The sequence below is a fragment of the Callorhinchus milii genome, unplaced genomic scaffold, assembly GCF_018977255.1.
Source record: "Callorhinchus milii isolate IMCB2004 unplaced genomic scaffold, IMCB_Cmil_1.0 Scaffold6, whole genome shotgun sequence".
Lineage (NCBI taxonomy): Eukaryota > Metazoa > Chordata > Chondrichthyes > Chimaeriformes > Callorhinchidae > Callorhinchus > Callorhinchus milii.
Window position 1 is genome coordinate 12,935,704 of NW_024704747.1, and position 21,387 is coordinate 12,957,090.

The 21,387-nt window shown below is 45.7% G+C and overlaps 1 protein-coding gene across 1 annotated transcript in view; it reads right to left on the minus strand.

Annotated features, from left to right (window-relative positions):
* LOC103186699 (melanophilin) overlaps positions 1-21,387 on the minus strand; it is a 59,375-nt gene that overhangs the window by 17,818 nt on the left and 20,170 nt on the right. The window contains exons 3-8 of the mRNA XM_007905884.1: positions 17,371-17,592; positions 14,626-14,762; positions 8,957-9,010; positions 3,691-3,776; positions 3,065-3,193; positions 96-309 (exon numbers count right to left, since the gene is read on the minus strand). Of these exons, the coding sequence (XP_007904075.1) occupies positions 96-309; positions 3,065-3,193; positions 3,691-3,776; positions 8,957-9,010; positions 14,626-14,762; positions 17,371-17,592 (842 nt within the window). The remainder of the gene's footprint in view (positions 1-95; positions 310-3,064; positions 3,194-3,690; positions 3,777-8,956; positions 9,011-14,625; positions 14,763-17,370; positions 17,593-21,387) is intronic.

Here is a 21,387-nt window from a genome sequence, read left to right on the forward strand (position 1 = left end):
CCCAATTTACTTCCCCATCACAACACAGTTGTTTTTCTCCCCAATGCATTTCCCCTTCCTGTAGAAAATTGATGTCCTAATTTAACAGAACAGACCGCTCTTGGTCCTGTCCAAGCTCTTCCTCCTGGCATTGACTTCCATTCGGATTTCAGTGCTGAACTGCTGCTCCGGCATTGCAATGCTGTGTCCTTTCTCCTGGATGATGTCTCGGAATACCGAGGCCAGGTCTGCCTCAGCAAACAGTGATCCTCTCCTGGAGCCTCCATCCGTGGGGCCACTGCCGGTAAAGGAAAATTCTGAATAGGATTCCTGGAAGTACAATATGAGAAGTAACCATCGTTGCTGAAAAGAATGACAGGGCTTTTTTTTTGGTCAGCTGGGTATTTGACACATGCAAAACCCATCACCTTGCTTAGTGTATCCAAACCAAACTGAGAATTCCATGCATCCCACCTACACATATAGTTATACATGCAACAAGGTAGTCACAGAGGAAATCACACACTGTTCCAGTGATACATCTGTACTAATATATTCTGCAACAAAGTAGCGACAGAAAAATTATACTTTATATTAGATTATACTTTATATAATAGATCATCCCCCCACACCCATGGATTTCTCTGTCGCTACTTTGTTGCAGAATATATTAGTACAGATGTATCTCTCTAGAACAGTGTGTGATTCCCTGTGTTGCTACTTTGTTACATGCATACCTCATATTTTGGAGCTTAACTAAAGCATTTTCATCAAGGATAGGAGAGCCCTGGAAAAAAATATGCCCATGACACTCGCGCTTCCAAGTCCTTCCCGATGAGGTATAAATCATGTCTCTACATGAATCGGTTATTGCGATGTTGGCTGATACACACACACAAACATTGTCGTTTTATTAGTATAGATAATAATATAAAGTAATACAATATAAACTTCTGTATAATATACAATAATAATATAAAGGAATAACATAAAATGTAAAAATAATATGAAGTATTCTATAAAGTATAATAACAATATAAAGTATACTAATACTGAAAGCTCCATTCCATACTGGATCCTTTGGTTGCAAGCGTAGCTGCAACAGGTAAAGCTAGTGTTCATATATAATAATAATAATCCTTGCATTTGATATAGTACTTATCATATCTTTGAGACATATCAAAGCGCTTCACAGCATATACTGTAAAGTGTAGTGGCTGTGTGTTTTGTGGGCGAAACATTGTGAGGTTTAATTCACAAAAAGCTGAGCGAATTTGGTTTCAGAAAGCTGTCAAAATGTGGCAAAAACTAGAGAGTAGAGTTGGAAATGCCAAACCCATCTTCTGGACTAGGAGGTTATTTATACTTCAGTAGCTTTCAAAAATCATTGACCCTAATCTGATCTCTCTGGCCAACCCATGAGGTTGAAATGCGCCTTCAGCAAATACAGGTAAACTTTTATGAATCGTATCAATTGAATTAAAACAACATAACACAAAGTTATTGGATAAGTTTGTCTTTTGTGACGACAATTAGTATTTTCAGAGCCAGCACTTCTTTTGATAAGAAACCAATTCATATTTCTACATTATGACACAGATGTCCACTTGATATTCTTAAGCAAGGAATAAGTACAGTACCTCGACCTGGCTTTGGGCCCTTACAATGTAAAGCTCTCATCCTCCAACACAAAATAACACCACGATGATGGGTCAAAACCTTGCTTCCCGTGCTTTAGTGTTTCAAACATAGCAACAGTGTGGAACTTCATCAACTGGTAAGTGCATTAATGTGTTACGAGTTAGGAGATGATTTGCATTAGCATTTAGGATTATTTGGGACCAAGAAACCATTACAACTTAGCTGTTTATTTGACTTTCAAAATACGACTAACATAAAGAAATCTAAGTGTATTTTAGTAGGAAAATGAAAGGGATTCAGGTGCATGTATAATTTAGGCGATTATGCAAATTATAATGAGGTAACTTATGCAAATTTACGTGAATAGCAAATTAGACGTGGATCGGCTTTGCTGTGATAATTCCGCCTCAGCTCACACTCAACACATGAAGAATGGTCACTTTTCCTATTGAACTGTAGCTCTGTCCAATGGTGAATATTATTATTATATTTCTCACCCTCCCTAGCCCAGGGCTTCCCCATGAGCTAAGGGACTAGGAATTGAACCAGACTTGCCTGATCTCTCAATGGGTTGACACCAGTTAATGCAGTGTTGAGTAATTGGTGAATGCCAAGCTAGATGAAGCAGAGCTCCATTGTACTTTGTGACCAAGTATTGATTATCCTTCTTTGTGGGAGTAAGCGGGGTCTCCTTGGAGCTGAACTGGCTCCAAGGTGACATGTCTTGCAACAGAATGTTGGAATCAAACTAGCTCTCTGTAGCCGTCTTGGTAGAATGGTTCCTGAACTAGACAAGTTTGTATTATTCCACTGCACTGCTGATGACAACACAGACAACGTGGCTCATCTGCAGGACCTGGAAGGGCAGACCAGTCATTGGGGGGGCAGGGAGTCATCCCACTCAGCTCCTGTTAACCCTGCAAGCCAAAGCCTTAATGGGCAGGGTGATCCTAACTGGACAAGGAGTGGGAAAGCTTCCCAGACAGCAATATCATAGAATCATAAAATACTACAACACAGAAAGAGGCCATTCAGCCCAATGTGCCTGTGCCGGCTCTTTGGAAGAGCTACCCAATCAGTCCCACACCCCTGTTCTTTCTCCAGACACCTGCAAATTTATCAATGGCAAGTTATATGGTTTTAGCTGATTAGACTTGAGCAGCATCCCAATTCACACTCTGGAGTCACCAAGCCTGGGTCTTTGCCAACCTGCACCCAATACTTTCTGGAATTGAGTAAGCAGGATGTGTCCCTCCAGGGTGAGAGTGTGCATTCCATTCCAACAATCTACCTCTGGGATTTCCATGTGTAGATGGGATGTTTGGAATTCTCAACTTGGTTTGGATACGCTTAAGCATAATGATGGCTTTCTGCATGTGTCAGATACCAGGCTGAACAAAAAAATTGTACTAAAGTTAGTGAAGAATAGCAGCAGTAGAGTTACCTGTAAACCATTCCTGTCATAAAGCGGTGAAGGAAGTTGGAATGACTGGCGGCGAGACTGTGTTGAGTACTCAGACTCTATGTCAAAGTCAACAGGATGCACTGAAAGGAGTCGCTTGCTCCTCCGTACCTGAGGAGTTTGGGACATGAAAACTCTTGATAACTTACCACTAAAAATGAAAGCACACTGACCAATAGTCTGGCTTCTCCAGAACCCCCTTCCCCTGAATTAAAAGGATCCTAATTCCCCCAATTTATCCCTTGCTCTACCCAATCTCTCAAGCTCTTCCCCTAGTTCTCTGCCACTTCTCTTACCCCATTGACGAACATTCCCTAGAACACGCAAGATCCACTTTACATATCCTGCATATTTCTTTTGTGCAATAAAAAGCTGTTGTCTCACTAACCAGCAGTCAAAGGTCTTGATTTGGCAAGTTCTATGCTTGTCTAGCTCGGCAGACATTGTCATTGCCCCCCCCACATATCTGCTGTGATGAATACTGAATGCACTGTATCACTCTTTATACCGGTTACCTCCTACACCCAATGCCATTGAAGACATCATTTTAATTTAAAGAAACCACAGCTCTCATTTCACACACATGTGACATTCGGAAAAAACATTACTAGGCTATAACTCTGAGCCTCTGAGTCATCTAAGGTGTCTTCATTCACTTCAAGAACCCCCGCCATTGCCTGATGCTTGTATTCACCTATAAGGAATAATGGAGAGAACACAGAATTAATAGTGAGGATGGAACCTGACAGTGCAACTCTCAACACAGCAGTGCTTTAATGGGATCACAGGCATGAGGATCACAAAACAAATAGACAACACTAATGTCACTTACCATTTAATGGTGCATTGTTCCATCTCGGCACACAAATTATGCTAAAAGCACACACTCTGACCAGGTATGGAAAATAACTGTGCTCTATCTGGACTTACAGATATTAAGCTGTTCCATTTTATTGGCAGTGTGAGCAGTCCAAGCAGCCTTTCCTTCCTGTTATTGACAATGATGTTTATTTTTAAGTTAGCAGAGATCAGGTTAGGTGATTGATCATTTGGGCTTGTCACAGCATGTGCTGGAGATCAGACTGCAGAAGCTGGCAGGATACCAAGGCACAGACAACATGTCAGCTATCTTCACCTGGCTTAAATCGAACTTAACGGTCAATCAGCAGATCTGGCTGGATCTTATCAAATCCTACCGCTCTGCCCTCGCCTCCACTAAATCGTTGTTCTACTCCAAGACAATCTTGGAGGCCAAGGACATCCCCAGGCTCCTCTTCTCCATCACCAACCGGCTCCTTCCCCACCACCCTCTCACGCCTCATTCATCCTCACCTCCAATGTCAATTGTGAGGCAATGTTGGATTTTCTCGATCCAAAGTTGAAGGGATCCGCTCAGCTGCCTCTGCCCTTACATCTACTACCCCCTGCCCCATCTCCCCCCAGCCCCTACCCATCCCTCCCTCCACACCTTCAAACTCGTCTCCCACTCCTCTCTCCACCACTTTAACCCGCATGAAACCGACCATCTGCTTCCTTGAACCCATCCCTACCCCTCTCCTTACCTCCCAGTTCCACCTCCTTGCCCCTCCACTCACAGATATAAACCTATCCCTGTCCACTGGTACTGTTCCCACCCCATTAAAAATGGCCGTCATCACTCCTTTCCTTAAAAAACCCTCCCTGAATCCATCACTGCTCTTAAACTACTGACCCATCTCCAACCTCCCTTTCCTCTCCAAGGTCCTGGAAAGAATTGTTGCTTCCCAGCTTTGCTCCTTCCACTCCCGCCACTCCCTTCATGATCTCCTCCAATTCGGTTTCTATGCCGCCCACAGCACAGAAACAGCCCTGGTCAAAGTGACAAATGACATTCTGTCCATCTGCGACCAGGGCCCCCTCTGCCTTCTTGTCCTCGTTGACCTCTCTGCTGTCTTTGACACCATAGAAAATTCTATCCTCATCTGCCGCCTTGTCCTCTCACCTCAACCTTCATGGCTCTGTCCTTGACTGGTTCAGATTATACCGTTCACACTGCCTCCACTTCATCTCCTCAAACGGTTTCTCCTCTAGCCTCCACACCTTCTTGTGCAGTGTTCCTCAGGGCTTGTCTTTGGTCTCCTCCTCTTAAAAAAGCCGTGAAGTTAATGGCCAATTTTATCATACTGCAATATTATAAACTCCTTCCTCTTTTCAAACACTGCCATGGGATTTTGTCAGATAGACCTCGGTTTAATATCCCATCTGAAGGACAGCACCTCTGACAATGTGGCCCTGCTCCAGTATTGCACTGGAGTGCCAGCCTAGTCTATGAGCTCCAAGTCCTGATGATTTGAACCTACAACTTTCTGATCCAGAGGCAAGCATGCTACTGAGTGAAGCTGACATCTGCATATACTACAGGGATGTTACACCTTGTCAGAAGTGTGAGCATTCTTTGACTGGTTGGGGATGGGGGGTGGGGGGGGAGAGGGAAATAATTTCAGGGGTCATTGGGTACTGTGTTGGCTGGGTTATTTTCCCTGTATTGAATTAAGAGTGTGTGTGTGTTTTGGGGGGTTTTGGCTGGGTAGGATTGGGGGAAGAAGGTTCCTTTGGAGATATTTGGGGAATGGTTTGAATTGAGCAAACCAGAGTGGTCCAACAGGTGGCCCAGGGATGATTTCATCTGGCCCGAAACCATTTCCAACTTTGGGCCATCTGCTCCTTCCCTCCTCGAGGAATAGTTTTCTCATGGCAGCGGCAGGAGCCGGTGGTTGGGAGGACTAAGGGAGTGGATATAATTCCTGCCGTTACTGCAGTGTGTCAGGAAGTTAAGCACTTCTCCTTATCCACCACGTCCTTACCAACCACTGACTCCTGCCGCTGCAGTGTGCCAACCTGACTGAGAGAAAGAGGGGAGAAGGAGTGATTGAGAGAGCAGGAAAGAGAGAAAGTGAGGGGGAAAGAAAAAATAGAGAGAGTGTGAGTGACAGAGTGTGTGTGGGAGAGAGTGTGTGAGCAAGGGAGGAGAGAAAGACTGATTCGGAGGTGTAGAGAGTGTGATTGAGAGAGAGAGTGTGAAAGAGATAATAATAATTGTTGCATTTGATGTATACCTTACCATGTCTTTGAAACGTTTCAAAGCGCTTCACAGAATATACTGTAAAGTGAATTTACTGTATATTTTGTAGGCGAAACATGGCAGGCAATTGCGCACAGCAGGGTCCCACATGACCAAATTATTATATTTTTTTAAGGGATTATGAGAGGAGAGAGAGTGTGTGGGAGAGAGGGTGTAAGTAGGGGAGCGAGAGAGAATAATTGTGAGAGTGTGTGAGATAGATGGAGAGAATGTATGTGAGAGAGCGCATGAGAGGAAGGGCGGGGAGAGGCAGTGTGATTAAAAGAGAGAGAGAGAGAGAGAGCATGAGGGAGAAGGAGAGGGAGAAATAAAGGGACTGATAGACACCACAGAGAGAGAGAAGTGAGGGCAGTGTTTAAGTGCTGAGTCGCTACCCCGTGTGGAGGGCGCTATATAAGTACAAGTTGTTGTTTGTGGTTCACTGTCAGGACAATCAAGCGTCCCTTGGCCACTAGCAGATAAAACAGCTAACGAGCAATGGGAAGCCTTCAAGAAGGATATAGTTTGGGGACGGAACAAATACATTCCTACAGAAGGCAAAGGTAGGGCATCCAAACCTCCCTGGATGTCTAAGGAAATTGGGATTAAAATAAAGCAGAAAAAGGAGTGATACTACCAATGGTTGTTGAAGTCAAGTTCCATCTCACAGTTCAGAGGGTATTAGATAGAAACATGTGAGGAAAAATATTAAAGGAAAAAATACAGGGGATTAAGGGGAAGGTATGGAGCTGGAGTCAGTACGGACACAATGGGAAGAGTGGAGGGGAACAACAACAACTTGCCCTTATATAGCGCCCTCGCCTGACTCCGAGGTGGGTGAGATAGCCGTAAACACGGTCGAAGAGGAAGGTTTTCAGGCAGATGTTGAGAAAGTAGTGGCTGAAAGTGCAACCTCTGATGGTGGGGCGAGGGACGAACAGGAGGCCGGTGTCAGTTGAGTGGAGGCGCCGGGTGGTGGACTGGGGAGTGAGGAGGTGAGAGAGGTAGGGAGTTGCCAGAGAGTGAAGGGATCTGAACATGAGTGTGAGGATCTTGAAGTCGATCCATTCGGTGATGGGGAGCCAATGGAGCCTGGCCAGAACTGGTGATATGTGAGTACGGAGTTTGTTCCGGGTAAGTGTGTGGGCGGCAGAGTACTGAATGAGCTGGATCTTTTGAATAGTGGAGCTGGGGAGATCGTTGAGTAGTAAGTTTGAGTAATCTAGGCGGGAGGTGACACTTGAGGGTTACTTTGGGGTAAGGTATGGTCCGAGGCGGCAATGTGGTGGAGGTGGAAGAAGGTGGTGCTGATCAGGGACCGGATGTGGGGGAGGAAGGATATCTGGGGGTCGACCGGATGCCTAGAATGTGCACTGGTTCGGTGAGTCTGAGGGAGAGTCCAGGGAGGTTGAGGAGTTCAGATCCACAGGAGTGAAGAAGTTGACAGGTGCAAGGAGTATGTTGTTCATATTCAGCTGCAGGAAGTTTGCACTCAACCAGGTTCTGGTGTCTGCCAGACAAGCTGATAGTATATCGGCAGACCTGGAGTTGGTACTGGAGGAGGCAAAGTAGATTTTTGTGTCATCTGCATACATGTGGAAGTTCACCCCGTGTCTGCGGATGACATCGCCCAGAGGGAGCATATAGATAGGAAAAGGAGAGGGCCAAAGATGGAGCCCTGGGGTGACCGGGTGGGGACGGAAGGAGAAACCATTTGCCGAGATGAAATGGAGGCGGTCCCACTAAGGCAGATGAGGGAGGAGAGGCGGTGGTGGAGGATGGTGTGATCGATTGGGTCGATCACAGCAGAGAGATCCAGGAGGATGAGGAGGCAGAGGGAGCTGTGGGCATGGGTGGGTTTTTTGAGGAGGGGTGTGATAACAGTGGTTTTCAGTGGGAGTGGAACAGGGCCTGAGGAGAGAGACTGGTTGACTATGTCGGCCAGCAGGGGGGAGAGGAGGGGGAGTTGGGTGACCAGCAGCTGGGTGGGGAAGGGGTCGAGGCAGCAGGTGGTGAACTTAATCCAGGTGATTGTTGTTGAGAGGGAGGAGAAGAAATGGGGAAAAGGAGTGTAAGGAGGACAGGAACCGTGGCAGAGGGAGAAGGCTGTGTTGATGGTCTTGAAGGCTGGAAGAGGACATGGTGGGCAGAACGATGCAGCCAAGCGAATGTTTTCAATCTCTGAGACAAAGAAGTCTAGGACCTCTTCACACTTTGAGTTTGATGTGAGGATAGAGGAGGCTTGAGGGGGTGCACGGAGGAGGTGATGGACGGTGGAAAACATCGCCTTTGGATTGTTGTTTGTCTCCAGGATCACTTTGGAGTCAAATTCAGTTTGGGCCTGTGAAAGGGAGAGCTGGTAGGTGCGGAGATGCTTGAGCCACAGCTGACGGTGAACAGTGAGACTGGATTGCTGCCATCTGCACTCGAGCAGTGGGGTTTGTGTTTTGAGTGAGCAAAGATGATTGTTGTACCGGGGGAGTGGGTGAGTTTGGAAACAACCCTGGATTTCAGGGGAGCCGGGGAATTGAAGGTTATGGAGAGACAGGTTAGAGTAAAGAGCTCCACTGGGGGAGCGAGCACCAGCACAGACACAATGGGGAGAGAGAAGGGGAATGGGGTTAGAGTAGAGCTGCAGTGAGAGAGCTGGAGCCAGCACCGGGACAAGGAGACAAATAGCTTCCTTCTGTTTATAAACCTTCTGTGATTCTACTATGATTAGAGGCAGGTGACGATGGAATTGTTGAACATAAAGGAAACTGTTGTTCTCTCACCGGGAGTGTAATTCTCATAGGCACTGTAAGATCCACCTTGTTCATCAGACAAGCCTGTAGAGGATAATAAACTATAAGTTAACAATATTAAAACCAGAATTTTTATTATTCATTATAATAATCAGGAAACCTTTTAACTCCTCAGTTTTCCCTGTTGCTCTCCTGAAGCTCTCCTCACTCTAATGTATCGATCCACAGGTGACATCTGCCACTTGGTCTTGTCCAAGCTCCATTCATGAAACCCTGACTAATGCTATGTTAGCAGATCTCATCTGAGGCAGAGGTGTGTGTTAGTTTGCCTCAGCTTCCCTGGGAGGTGAAAGTCACAAGGGTTTTCTCCCCAAAGAGCGAACCAGAGACTCCCCACCCCCCACCACCCCCATGTTGGAAAAGTGCTTTGGTGTGTGTGACGACATGGCTGTGATGCTCCCCAAACCCTGCCAACACCAAAGTTTCACAGTACGATACTCCTTTTGGTTTTTTCCTTGCTCCCTGGCCTGTTGGCAGAATACCCAACAGGATGTGGAGGAAATAAAAACACAAGTCGCTAGGAACACACAGAATGCCAGGCAGCATCTACGGAGAGATGAAAGTGAGTTTCTATGGATGACCTTTCATCGACCTAAAACATTAAATCACTTTCCTCTCTCCATAGATGCTGCCTGACCTGCTTTGTGTTCCCAGTGACTTCTGTTTTTATTTCAGATTTCCAGCATCTGCAGTATTTTGTCTTTTGTAGGATGTGGAAGATGCTGAGTGAGGAAGAATGTCCCCTTGGCAGAGGGAATACAAATAGGCTTCATGGAACCATGAACCAGAAAGAGTCATTGCTTTCAGAAGAGTGAGGGTGCAATAAACATGGAAGCTGATTAAAGATTTTTTTTAACAATGATTTCATTCATTGAAGCTACAATAAAATTCTGTTGAGCTAACTTAACAATGTTTTCTCAAGCTTTCTGTATAAATCAACTTTAACAGGCTGTAAAATTACAAAATCAAATGTGTTTTCAATCTTCTGAACTAGAAATATATAGGATCTGTGCCCTGACATGGAGTGCCTTGAACAGATCTAAAGGACAGGGTAGATAGCATGTGACTGTTTCCCCCGGTTGGAGAATCTAATCCATAGACTCGGGATTAAAGGTCAGCCTTTTCGAACTGAGTTGAGGAAACATTTCTTCACTCAGAGTAGTGAATTTGTGGAATTCTCTACCCCAGAAGGCTGTGAATGCTCGGTCCTTGAACATATTCAAGACTGAGGTTGATAGATTTCTAAAGGATAAAGGGATTATATTCCTTTATTTTATATAATTTATATTTTTTATAATATTTTTATTATATAATATTTTATAATAAAAATAATTTTATTTTAAAAAATATTAAATTAAGGATATGGGGATAGGACGGGTAAATGGAATTAGGTTAGAAGATCAGCCATGATCTTATTAAATGGTGGGGCAGACTTGAGGGGTAGAATGGCCTATTCCTGCTCCTACGTCTTATGGTCTAAACTACTCTTTTTGATCTATATGAATGTCCTGGACTTGGGTATAGGGAGTACAATTTCCAGGTTTGCAGATGATACTAAGCTAGGTAGTAAACATTGAGAATCATAGCAGCAGATTGCAAGAGGACATAGACAGACAGGTGAAATGGGCAGACATGTGGCAAATGAAGTTTAATGTGGAAAAATGCGAAGTCAGGAAGTTATGATGAACCTTTATAAAACACTGGTTAGGTCTCAGCTAGAGTGCTGTATTCAGTTCTGGACACCACACTTTAGGAAGGATGTCAAGGCAACAACAACAACAAGATTATATTTGTATAGCGCCTTTCACGTTGGGAGGACGTCCCAAGGCGCTGGACAGAGTACAGCATTTCAGACCCGAACTGGGGTCGGGAGGGGAAGCGAGGTGACTGATGGCATGGTTGAAGAGGAAGGTCTTGAGGGATTTGAAGGAGGCTAAGGAGGGGGTGAGGTGGAGTGATTGGGGGATGGAGTTCCAGAGGTTGGGGGCAGAGTGGCTGAAGGCTCTCCTGCCAATGGTGGGCGGGTGGGTCGGGGGACATGGAGCAGGCCAGAGCCGGCTGAGCGGAGGGAACAGGCAGGTTGGTAGGGGGTTAGGAGGTCACAGAGGTAGGGTGGGGCGAGGCCATGGAGGGCTTTGTATGTGAGGACCAGGATCTTGAATTGGATCCTCTGAAGGATAGTGAGCCAATGGAGTCGGGTGAGAGTGGGGGAAATGGGGTCACAGAGTTTGGTGCGGGAGAGGACACAGGCTGCAGAGTTCTGGATTATCTGCAGCCTGTGGAGAGAGGAGTTGGGGAGGCCGACAAGCAGGGCATTTGCCTCGTCGAGCCTGGAGGTGATGAAGTTTGCCCTCATCCAGGACTTGATGTCCGACAGGCAGTCTGTCAGGACAGCAGTGATCCTGGAGTTGAGGGTGGAGGCAGAAAGATAGAGTTGGGTGTCATCCGCATACATGTGGAGGTTGACTCCATGTCTGCGGATGATGTCACCAAGGGGGAGCATGTAGATATTAAAGAGGAGAGGGCCAAAGACAGAGCCCTGGAGGACGTCAGATGTGACAGTGCGGGGGCTGGAGGAGAAACCGTTAGAGGCAACGAAGTGGAGACGGTGAGAGAGATAGGAATCGAACCAGGCAAGTGCAGGTCCGCGAAGATTGAGTAAAGCGGAGAGGCGGTGTATGAGGATGGAGTGGTCGACAATGTCTAAGGTGGCAGAGAGGTCGAGGAGGACAAGGAGGCAGAGGGAGCCCTGATCACAGATGTTCAGAAGGGCATTAGTGACTTTGATCAGGGCTGTTTCCATGCTGTGGGCAGCGCGGAAGCCGGATTGGAGGGGTTCAAAGAGGGAATGGCGAGAGAGAAAGGAGCGGAGCTGGGACACTACGACTCATTCCAGGACCTTGGAGAGGAATGGGAGGTTAGAGATGGGCCGGTAGCTGGAGAGGAGGGATGGTTCCAGGAATGTTTTTTTCAAGATGGGGGATATGACGGCTGTTTTTAGGGTGGTGGGATCTGAACCGGTGGACAGGGAGAGATTGATGACATCGGACAAGAGAGGGGCCAGAAGGTAGAACTGGGAGATGAGGAGAGAGGTGGGGATGGGATTGAGGGAGCAGGTGGTGGGTTTGAGTTTGCGGACAGTTGTGGTGAGGGAGGAGGGAGAGATAAGGTCGAAAGAGTATAGAGGGGGATGGGTGGGGGTTGGGTCATGAGAAAGAGGCGTTGGGGGCGTGGTGGTGGACGGGGAAGAGGTGGCTGAATGTATTCAGCTATCGATTTTGGATTTGAGGAAGTCTAGCATCTCCTCACAGTTGGAGTTTGAGGAGAGGATGGGCGAGGCATGGGAAGGTGGATGGAGGAGAGGGTGCAAAGGAGATTTACCAGGATGGTACTAAGAATGAGGGAATTTAGTTATCAGGAGGGGCGAGAGAAGCTAGAATTATTCTCCTTGGAGCAGAGAAGGTTAAAAGGAGACTTAATAGAAGTTTTCAAAATTATGAGAGGATTCGATGGGGTGGTCAAGGAGAAACTATTTCCAATGGTGTGTGGCTTGGTAACCCGAGGACACCAATTTAAAATAGTTGTTAAAAGAAACAGAGGGGAGGTGAGGAGAAATATTTTCACACAGCGAGTTGTTTGGATCTGGAATTCATTGCCTCAAAAGGGTGATTGAAGCCAATTTGATAACAACGTTTAAGAAAGAAACTTTTAAGAAAGAAGTAGATAATTGACTGGGGAGGACAAGTTTGTAGGGCTATGGGGAGAGAGCAGAGGAGTGGGATTGATTTGGATAGCTCTTTTCAAAGAGCGGCACAGACACGATGGGCCGAATACATCTGTTTAGTATAATTCTATGATTCTATGATCACTGATGCTCTGCAGCGCCACCTACTGACTCACACACAAAATTAATTGGTGCTGATGCTGAGCAATGGTTGTTGTTTCCCACCTCACAGAGGTACAGAAAAAATGCACACACCACATTGGTTGTAATTGGTGTCCTCGGATTACCGAGCCACCCGCCAGTGGAAAAAGTTTCTCCTTGACCACCCCATCGAATTCTCTCATAATTTTGAAAACTCCTATTAAGTCTCCTCTTAACCTTCTCTGCTCCAAGGAGAATAATTCTAGCTTCTGCAGATAATCCAGTATTCTAGTTGTTGTTATTATTCAAATGCGCTCCTCGCCAGTCTCCCCTCCACTACCATCCATAAAATCCAGGTCATACAAAACTCTGCCGCCTGCATTCTTACCCACACCAAACTCCGCTCCCCGATCACCCCAGTCCTTGCCAGACTGCACTGGCTGACTGTCCCAGAGAGGATCGACTTCAAGATCCTCACCCTTGTTTTCAAATCACTCCACTCCTCTGTAACCCCCTACCTCTCTGACCTCCTCTCTCCTCAAAACAGTGCCCATTGCGTTCGTTCCACCAGGTCTGGCCTCCTCCTTGTCCCCTGACTCCTCCGCTCCACCCTCGGTGGCCGTACCTTCAGCCACTATGCCCCGAGGCTCTGGAACTGCCTTCCTCACTCCCTTCGCCTCGCCCCTTCTCTTCCTATTTCCAGGTCTCGGCTGAAGAACTTTTTTTTCGACCCCGCCTTTGGTCACCTTCTTCCCGCTCCCCCTGGCTCGGCCCTGGGATCCTTACTGTGAAGTGCTCTGAGACGCCATCCGGCGTGGAGGGCACTATATAAATCCAAGTTGTTGTTGTTGCTATTTGGTTCAGGCCCTGTTCAGTAACAGACAATCTGTTATAGAACATTATTTGGTTAACTCATGGATTTGGAGTAAAAACATCAATAAACTTGTGTGTCTATGGTGTCTAGGATGGGGAGGAAATCTGGGTTAATACACTGATCTTCCAGGTTCAAATCCAACCCACACTGTAATGATTCTCAATCCATCTCAAGTAACTCATTTATTCACTACTCCCAAAAATCCAATCCTCCAACCATAAATGCTTTGAGACGTCTCAAAGACACAATAAGGTCCTATATCAAATGCAAGGATTATTATAAATCCTAGTTCTCTTTCCAGGATCCTTTTATATTTTCTCCCTCCTGGCCGGTGCTTGTAGATGGGATTGAATCCTAGCTGTGGCACAGTCATGTCTCAGTACTGGTGAACAGTAATTTAAGCTAGGGTTGCCGGTTGCCCTGGTACCATTCCCGCAGTACCTTCAGGAGAGGCGATTGAAGGTATTTGTGGATAATAATAATCCTTGCATTTGATATAATTTGATATAATGCTTTATCACATTGTTGAGATGTTTCAAAGCGCTTCACATGATACACTGTAAAGTGGATCTGACTGTGCATTTTGTGGGCAAAACGTGGCAGCCAATTGCCCACAGCAATGTCAAACAAACAGTCATGGAGTGAGTGACCAATTTTCTCAGTCCTGACCTATTCTGCCCTCAAAAAGTGAAGGGGTTGAGTAAGAGACAGTATTAACCAATAGTTTGGTTGTGCTGTGTGTGAGGCATGTTTTAAGCTCTGACAAAAACTCTTTCGAAATTAAGTTACATCTCAATATTAAATAATCCAATAAATTTTAAGTGAAAGCTCAGCATTGTGGAGTACACAGGAAATCAGGCAGTGCCTTAAGGACTGCAGTGTAAGAAATGACTATCCTACCGAAGTGTCCTGGGGAGGGCTTCTCTCCGGGCTGACGTCTCCTGTGCAGGGAACGCATGACCTTGGTGCTGCCAAAATGCTTGAAGCGAGACTTCACATGGCTGTAGAACCATTCGAGTGACCCAATCTTCACAATCCTGCAGGAAAGAGCAACAACCTCGATTTCTGAGCAGAGTAAGGACAGAGCTTGACAGTTGAGACACATCCTGTGAGCTATTGCAAAGTTATAAGCTAAACTGTGAGTTATGTGAGTTTCTTTTCAATGCAGAAACTCTGAGGCACCAAAGAGCTGCATGGTGATTAGAATATTGAGTATATGGAAGTTGTGACCAGTGTCATAATACAAATATGATAATGCCGCTCGATACAGCCAAGTAAATATCATGAGAAGCCCCAGCACAAATGTGTGAAACAGTATGAAGATCAGGATCCACATTTCCAACCTATACATTGACAACCAATAACCACAAGGTGGCGATCATGCAGTGCTAATGGCTCTATGCTGATCAATTGCAGCCCCAGTTGTGGGAAAAGTGCACAATCCTTTAGTCTGTGAGAGGGAGGCTTCTGGTTAATTCTGTTCAACTCCAACCTGCATGATAAAAGGTTTGTTGAGAGTCGGAAAGCATTCCATATTTCTGTGCAACCACCGTGAGCCCTGATGGGTTTCTCAGTTGCAAAAGGACACATCCTTAAAATCAGGGCAGAATGGGTCAGGACTGAGAAAAGGCAAAATTTCTTCTCAGAGAGTGATAAGAATCTGGGACACACAGCCCCACAACGTCAGAGAGGAGATATCAGTTGAGGGATTTAATAATAATAATAATAATCCTTGCATTTGATATAGCGCTTTTCACGTCGGGAGGACGTCCCAAAGTGCTTCACAGAACACACTGTAAAGTGAATTGACTGTATATTTGTGGGCGAACTCAGCAGCCAATTGCGCACAGCAATGTCCCACAAACAGTCGTAGATTGAAAATGACCAATTTATTATTATTTTTGGACGGATTATTATTAGGTGTGTGGAGTTAGGAAACTTGCCCAAGGTTTCGCCCTCTGCCTGGAATTGAACTCAGGTCTCTTGCTTGCAAAGTGAGTGCTCTAACCACTGAGCTACAGGACTCCACGAGGGATCAATAAATATTTGAGGAGCGTAAGGTATTAAAGAATAATTTAATACCTTTATTTAAAGGTACATTGCCTTTCTCTTCAGGACCATATTCAAAAGCGCTTCACAGTATGTTCTGTATATACTGGATTGACTGCCCCTTTTGTGGGTAAAGTTGTCAACCAGCTTCCACAAGGCGTGTTCCACAAAAACAGCTATGGAGTGAGTGACCAATTTTATTTGAGGGATTGTCAACCAGGTCATCGGCAGAGAGGAACTTCCTTCTCTTTTCGAATAGTCCCATGGAATCTTTAACATCCACCTGATAGCCAGTATAGATTCATGAAGGGGACAGTACATACATGCATGCGACCACCAGGAAGGTGGAAGGCGAACTAGATGGACCTTGGTCTTTTTTCATCTCGCATTTCTTACGTTCTTAATAATAATAATAATAATCCTTGCATTTGATATAGCGCTTTTCACGTCTTCTAGACATCTCAAAGCGCTTCACAAAAATACTGTAAAGTGAATTGACTGTATATTTGTGGGCAAAACGCAGCAGCCAATTGCACACAATGTCCCACAAACAGTCATGGATTGAGTGACCAAATTATTATTTTTTTCTTAAGCGATTATTATCAGGCGAGTGGAGTAAGGAAACTTGCCCAAGGTTTCACACAGCCAGGAATTGAACCCAGGTCTCTCACTTGCGAGGCAAGTGCTCTAACCACTGAGCTACAGGACTCCTTCTTATGTTCTTATGAGGTTTTACAGCTCATCTGAAGGACGGCACCTCCAACAATACAACATACCCTCAGCATTGGAATGTCAGCATACACTATGTGATTCCACGTCTCAATGTGGGGTTTGAACCCACAACCTTCTGAGTCAGAGGTGAGAGCGCTACCAGTGGGCCAGCCTGGGAGATGGTTGCAATAGGAGCGAGTTCGATGGGCTAAACCATTCCCTCCTAGTTGCTAAATGTTCAAATCGTGAGAAGGCAAACCTCAGAATCCTGCAGAGTACAGTTTGAGATTTCTTTCAGGAAATTGTCTTCTGTAAAAATTAAATAACATGGGAAAGCAAGAACAGGAGAAAGATACTAAGTCCCTCTTCTAGCCTGTTCCACCTCGGACATAGAAAGCAATAATTGCTTTCCAACACCCGAGCCAGGCACCCTCACCACACACCACCCAGCACAGCCACCCTCACCACACACCACCCAGCACAGCCACCCTCACCACACACCGCCTGAGCCAGCCTTGCTCATCACACAGCTCCTGTCTACGCTATGGTCAGCGGGCTACGACCTACTCCATGTCACCCGCCTTGGCACCCCATCATTGGCGGTTGGGCCTTCAGGCTCTCTGCCCCCACCCTTTGGAACTCCATCCTACTGTCCCTTTGCCTCAGCCTCTCCTTTGCCTCCTTCAAGGCACTTCTCAAGAACTTACTCTTCGACCACTCCTTCGGTCGCCCTCCTACCTCTACTCTCCCTGCCCTCCACCCCTCCTGATCCCAACTACCAGCTAGTGGGCACATCCCTGACAATCCAGTGCCTTAGGATTTCCTCCCAATCTGAAAGATGCTGTATAAATGTAATTTATTGTTGTGTTCCATACAGTGTCTGACCTGGCCACTCGGCAGGGGTCACACACCCAGCCGTACTCCTTCTTGTGGAACTTGCTGCAGTTTTTGCAAGTGAAGAGGCAGCAGTCCAAGCAGCACCGCTTGCTGTTGACTAGGAGCTTGAAGGGCTCCAGGCAGTGAATGCAGTGACCTTTGTTGAACTTGGCTTGCTTTGTCAGCAATTTTCTTTTGGTGCCTTCTTCCTCAATCTTGCACTTCAGGCTCCTGGACAAGATGAGACAGAGAGAAAGAGAAGATTGAAAGAAAGCAAAACAGGTGTTAATAATGACTCTTGCATTTGATTTAGCACCCTATAATGTTGTCGAGACGTCTCAAAGAACTTCATAGGACATACTGTAAAGTGCATTTACAGTATGTTGACTGTATTTCGTGGGTGAAATGCAGCAGTCAGTTTCCACGCACCAATGTTCCAGAACAATGTTAAAGAAAGTATAAAATTAAAAGAAGAGGCCTATAATATTGCCAAGAAGAGCTGTAAACCTGAGGATTGGGAGGGCTTTAGAGATCAGCAAAGGAAAACCAAGAAATGGATTAAGAGGGAGAAAATTGAATATGAGAGTAAACTAGCTAGAGATATAAAGACAGATTGTAACAGCTTTTTCAAGTATATAAAGAGGAAGAGATTATCAGAAGTAAATGTAGGTCCCTTACAGGCAGACAGGAGAAATTATAATGGGGAATAAAGAAATGGCAGAGTCACTAAACAAATACTTTGCTTCTGTCGTCATGTTGGTGAAGATACTAAAAAACTTAGCAAAAATAGTGGGGAATCAATAGACTATGTTAGTGAGGAATTTAAATAAATTAATATCAGTAAAGTAATAGTACTAGAGAAATTGATGGGACTAAAAACTGATAAATCCCCTGGACCGGATGGCCTGCATCCTGGGGTTTGAAAAGAGGTGGCTGCAGAGATAGTGGATGCATTGTTTTTGACCTTCCAAAATTCCCTGGATTCTGGAACAGTTCCCGTTGATTGGAAGGTCGCAAACGTAACACTGCTAATTAGGAAGGGTGGGAGAGAAAAAATGGGGAACTATAGACCAATTAGCCTGACATCGGTGGTAGGGAAAATTCTAGAGTATAATTAGGGACGTCATTGTGGGGCACTTAGAAAGTCATAATATAATTAGACTATGCAAACGCTCTGCTTGTCGGCCTTCCCAACTCCTCCCTCCACAGGCTGCAGATAATCCAGACCTCTGCAGCCCGTGTCCTCTCCCACACCAAACTCCGGACCCCATCTCCCCCATTCTCGCCCGACTCCATTGGCTCCCTATCCTTCAGAAGATCCAGTTCAAGATCCTGGTCCTTACATACAAAGCCCTCCATGGCCTCAACTAGCAGGTTGGATTGGGGGGAACGAGTGGATATCGTGTATTTGGATTTTCAGAAGGCATTCTACAAGGTGTCACATAAAAGGTTGTTACATAAGATTAAGGCTCCTGGGATTAAGGGTAATATATTAGCATGGATCGAAGAGTGGTTAACAGGCAGAAAACAGAGAGTAGGGATAAATGAATCCTTCTCAGATTGGCAGGTTGTGACTAGTAGAGTACCGCAAGGATCAGTGCTTGGGCCTCATCTGTTACAGTCTACATTAATGACTTAGATGAGGAAATAGAGCTTAATGTATCTAAATTTGCAGACGATACAAAGCTAAGTGGGAAAGTGAGCTGTAAGGAGGACACAAGGAGGATGCAAAGGATATAGACAGGTTAAGTGAGTGGGCAAAAAGGTGGCAGATGGAGTATAATGTGGGGAAGTGTGAATTCACCTAGGCAGAAAAAATAGAAAAGCAGATTCTTTTCTAGTGGGGGAGAGACTATTAGGGGAGGTTATTATTCAGCAGGATTTAAGTGTCCTTGTACACCAATCACAGAAAGTTAGTATGCAGGTACAGCAAGCAATTAGAACGGCTAATAGCGTGTTAGCGTTTATTGCAAAGAGGTTAAAGTAGGGAAGTCTTGCTGCAATTGTATAGGGCCTTGGTGAGACCGCACCTGGAATATTGTGTGCAGTTTTGGCCTTCTTATCTAAGAAAGGATATACTCGGTTCACTAGGTTGGTTTCTGGGATGAGCAGGTTGACCTACGAGGAGAGATTGAGTAGACTAGACCTATATTCTCTAGAATATAGAAGAACTAGAGGTGATCTTATAGAAACCTATAAGAGTCTTAAGGGTCTTGACAGGGTAGATAGTGTGAGACTATTTCCCCTACTTAGAGAATCTAAAACTAGGGGTCATAGTCTCAGGACTAAAGCCCTTTAGAACTGAGTTGAGAAAATATTTTTTCACTTAGAGGATAGTGAATTTATGGAATTCTTTACCCCAGAAGGCTGTGGATGCTCAGTCATTGAACATATTCAAGACCTAGATCGATAGATTTTTAAAAACTAAAGGGATTAAGGGATATGGGCATAAGGCGGGTAAATGGAATAAGGTTAGACGATCCCCACACAGTTGCTTATCACCCAACTCCCCCTCTTCTCACTGTTGGCTGACACAGTCAACCAGTCACTCTCCTCAGATTCTGTTCCTCTCCCCATTAAAACCACTGTCATCACTCCCATCCTCAAAATACGCACATTTAACTCCTCCAACCTCACAAATTATCGACCCATTTCCAACCTGCCCTTCCTTGCCAAAGTTCTGGAATGTGTTGTCGCTAACCAGCTTTGCTCTTAGCTCTTCCTCCACTCCCTCCTCGAGCTCCTCCAGTCCGGTTTCCACTCTGCCCACAGCACAGAGATGGTGCTTGTCAAGGTTACAAATGACATCCTCTCTCTTTAACCAGGGCTCCCTCTCCCTCTTCAACCTCCTGGACCTCTCCGCTGCGTTCGACACAGTCAACCACGACATCCTCATCCACCGCCTCTCCTCCCTCATCCACCTTAATGAGACCTCACTAACCTGGTTTGAGTCCTGTAGCTCAGTGGTTAGAGCACTCACTTTGCAAGTGAGAGACCTGAGTTCAATTCCAGGCAGAGGGGGAAACCTTGGGCAAGTTTCCTTACTCCACACAGAGCCTAATAATAATCCCTCCAAAACCAAAAAATAATAATAAATTGGTCATTTTCAATCTACGACTGTTTGTGGGACATTGCTGTGCGCAATTGGCTGCCGCGTTCGCCCACAGATATACAGTCAATTCACTTTACAGTGTGTTCTGTGAAGCGCTTTGGGACGTCCTCCCGACGTGAAAAGCGCTATATCAAATGCAAGGATTATTATTATTACCTAACAAACCGCCTTAAGTTTGTCTCTTCAAACGGTTTCTCCTCCCGCCCCCGCCCAGTCACCTGTGGTGTATCCCAGGGCTCCATCCTTGGCCCCCTTCTCTTCCTCATCTGTATGCGCCCTCTAGGTGACACACATTTGTCTATTTCTCCTCCGCCAGCTGTGACTCAAGGTCTGCCGATGCTCTGTCGGCTTGCCTGGCAGACATCAGAGCCTGGCTAAGTGCAAACTTCTTGCAACTAAATGTCAACAAGACGGAAGTCATACTCATTGGCTCCCATCAACGTCTGCTATCCTGCGGCTCTGATCTCTTCAACCTCCCCAGCCTATCCCTCAGACTCACAAGCACCAACCTAAGCGTCAGGTTCGACACGCAGTTGTCCTTCCTTCCCCACATCCGGTCCCTGACCAGGACCGCCTTCCTTACTCCTGCCACATTGCCCATCTCCCACCGTATTGACCCCAGACGCAGCCGAAACACTCGTCCATGCGTTCGTCACCTGCCAACTCGATTTTTCAAACTCCCTCTTCACTGGTCTTCCCAACTCCCATCCACAAGATCCAGCTAATCCAAAAGTCCATCACCCGCATACCCTACTAAACTCTGTACCCGCATCACACCAGTTATAGCCAGGTCCACTGGTTTCCTATCGCAGAATGGATTGAAAATACACAGCCACTACAATTTACAGTATATTCTGCGAAGCGCTTAGCGACATCTCAACGTGATAAGGCGCTATATCAAATGTAGGATTATT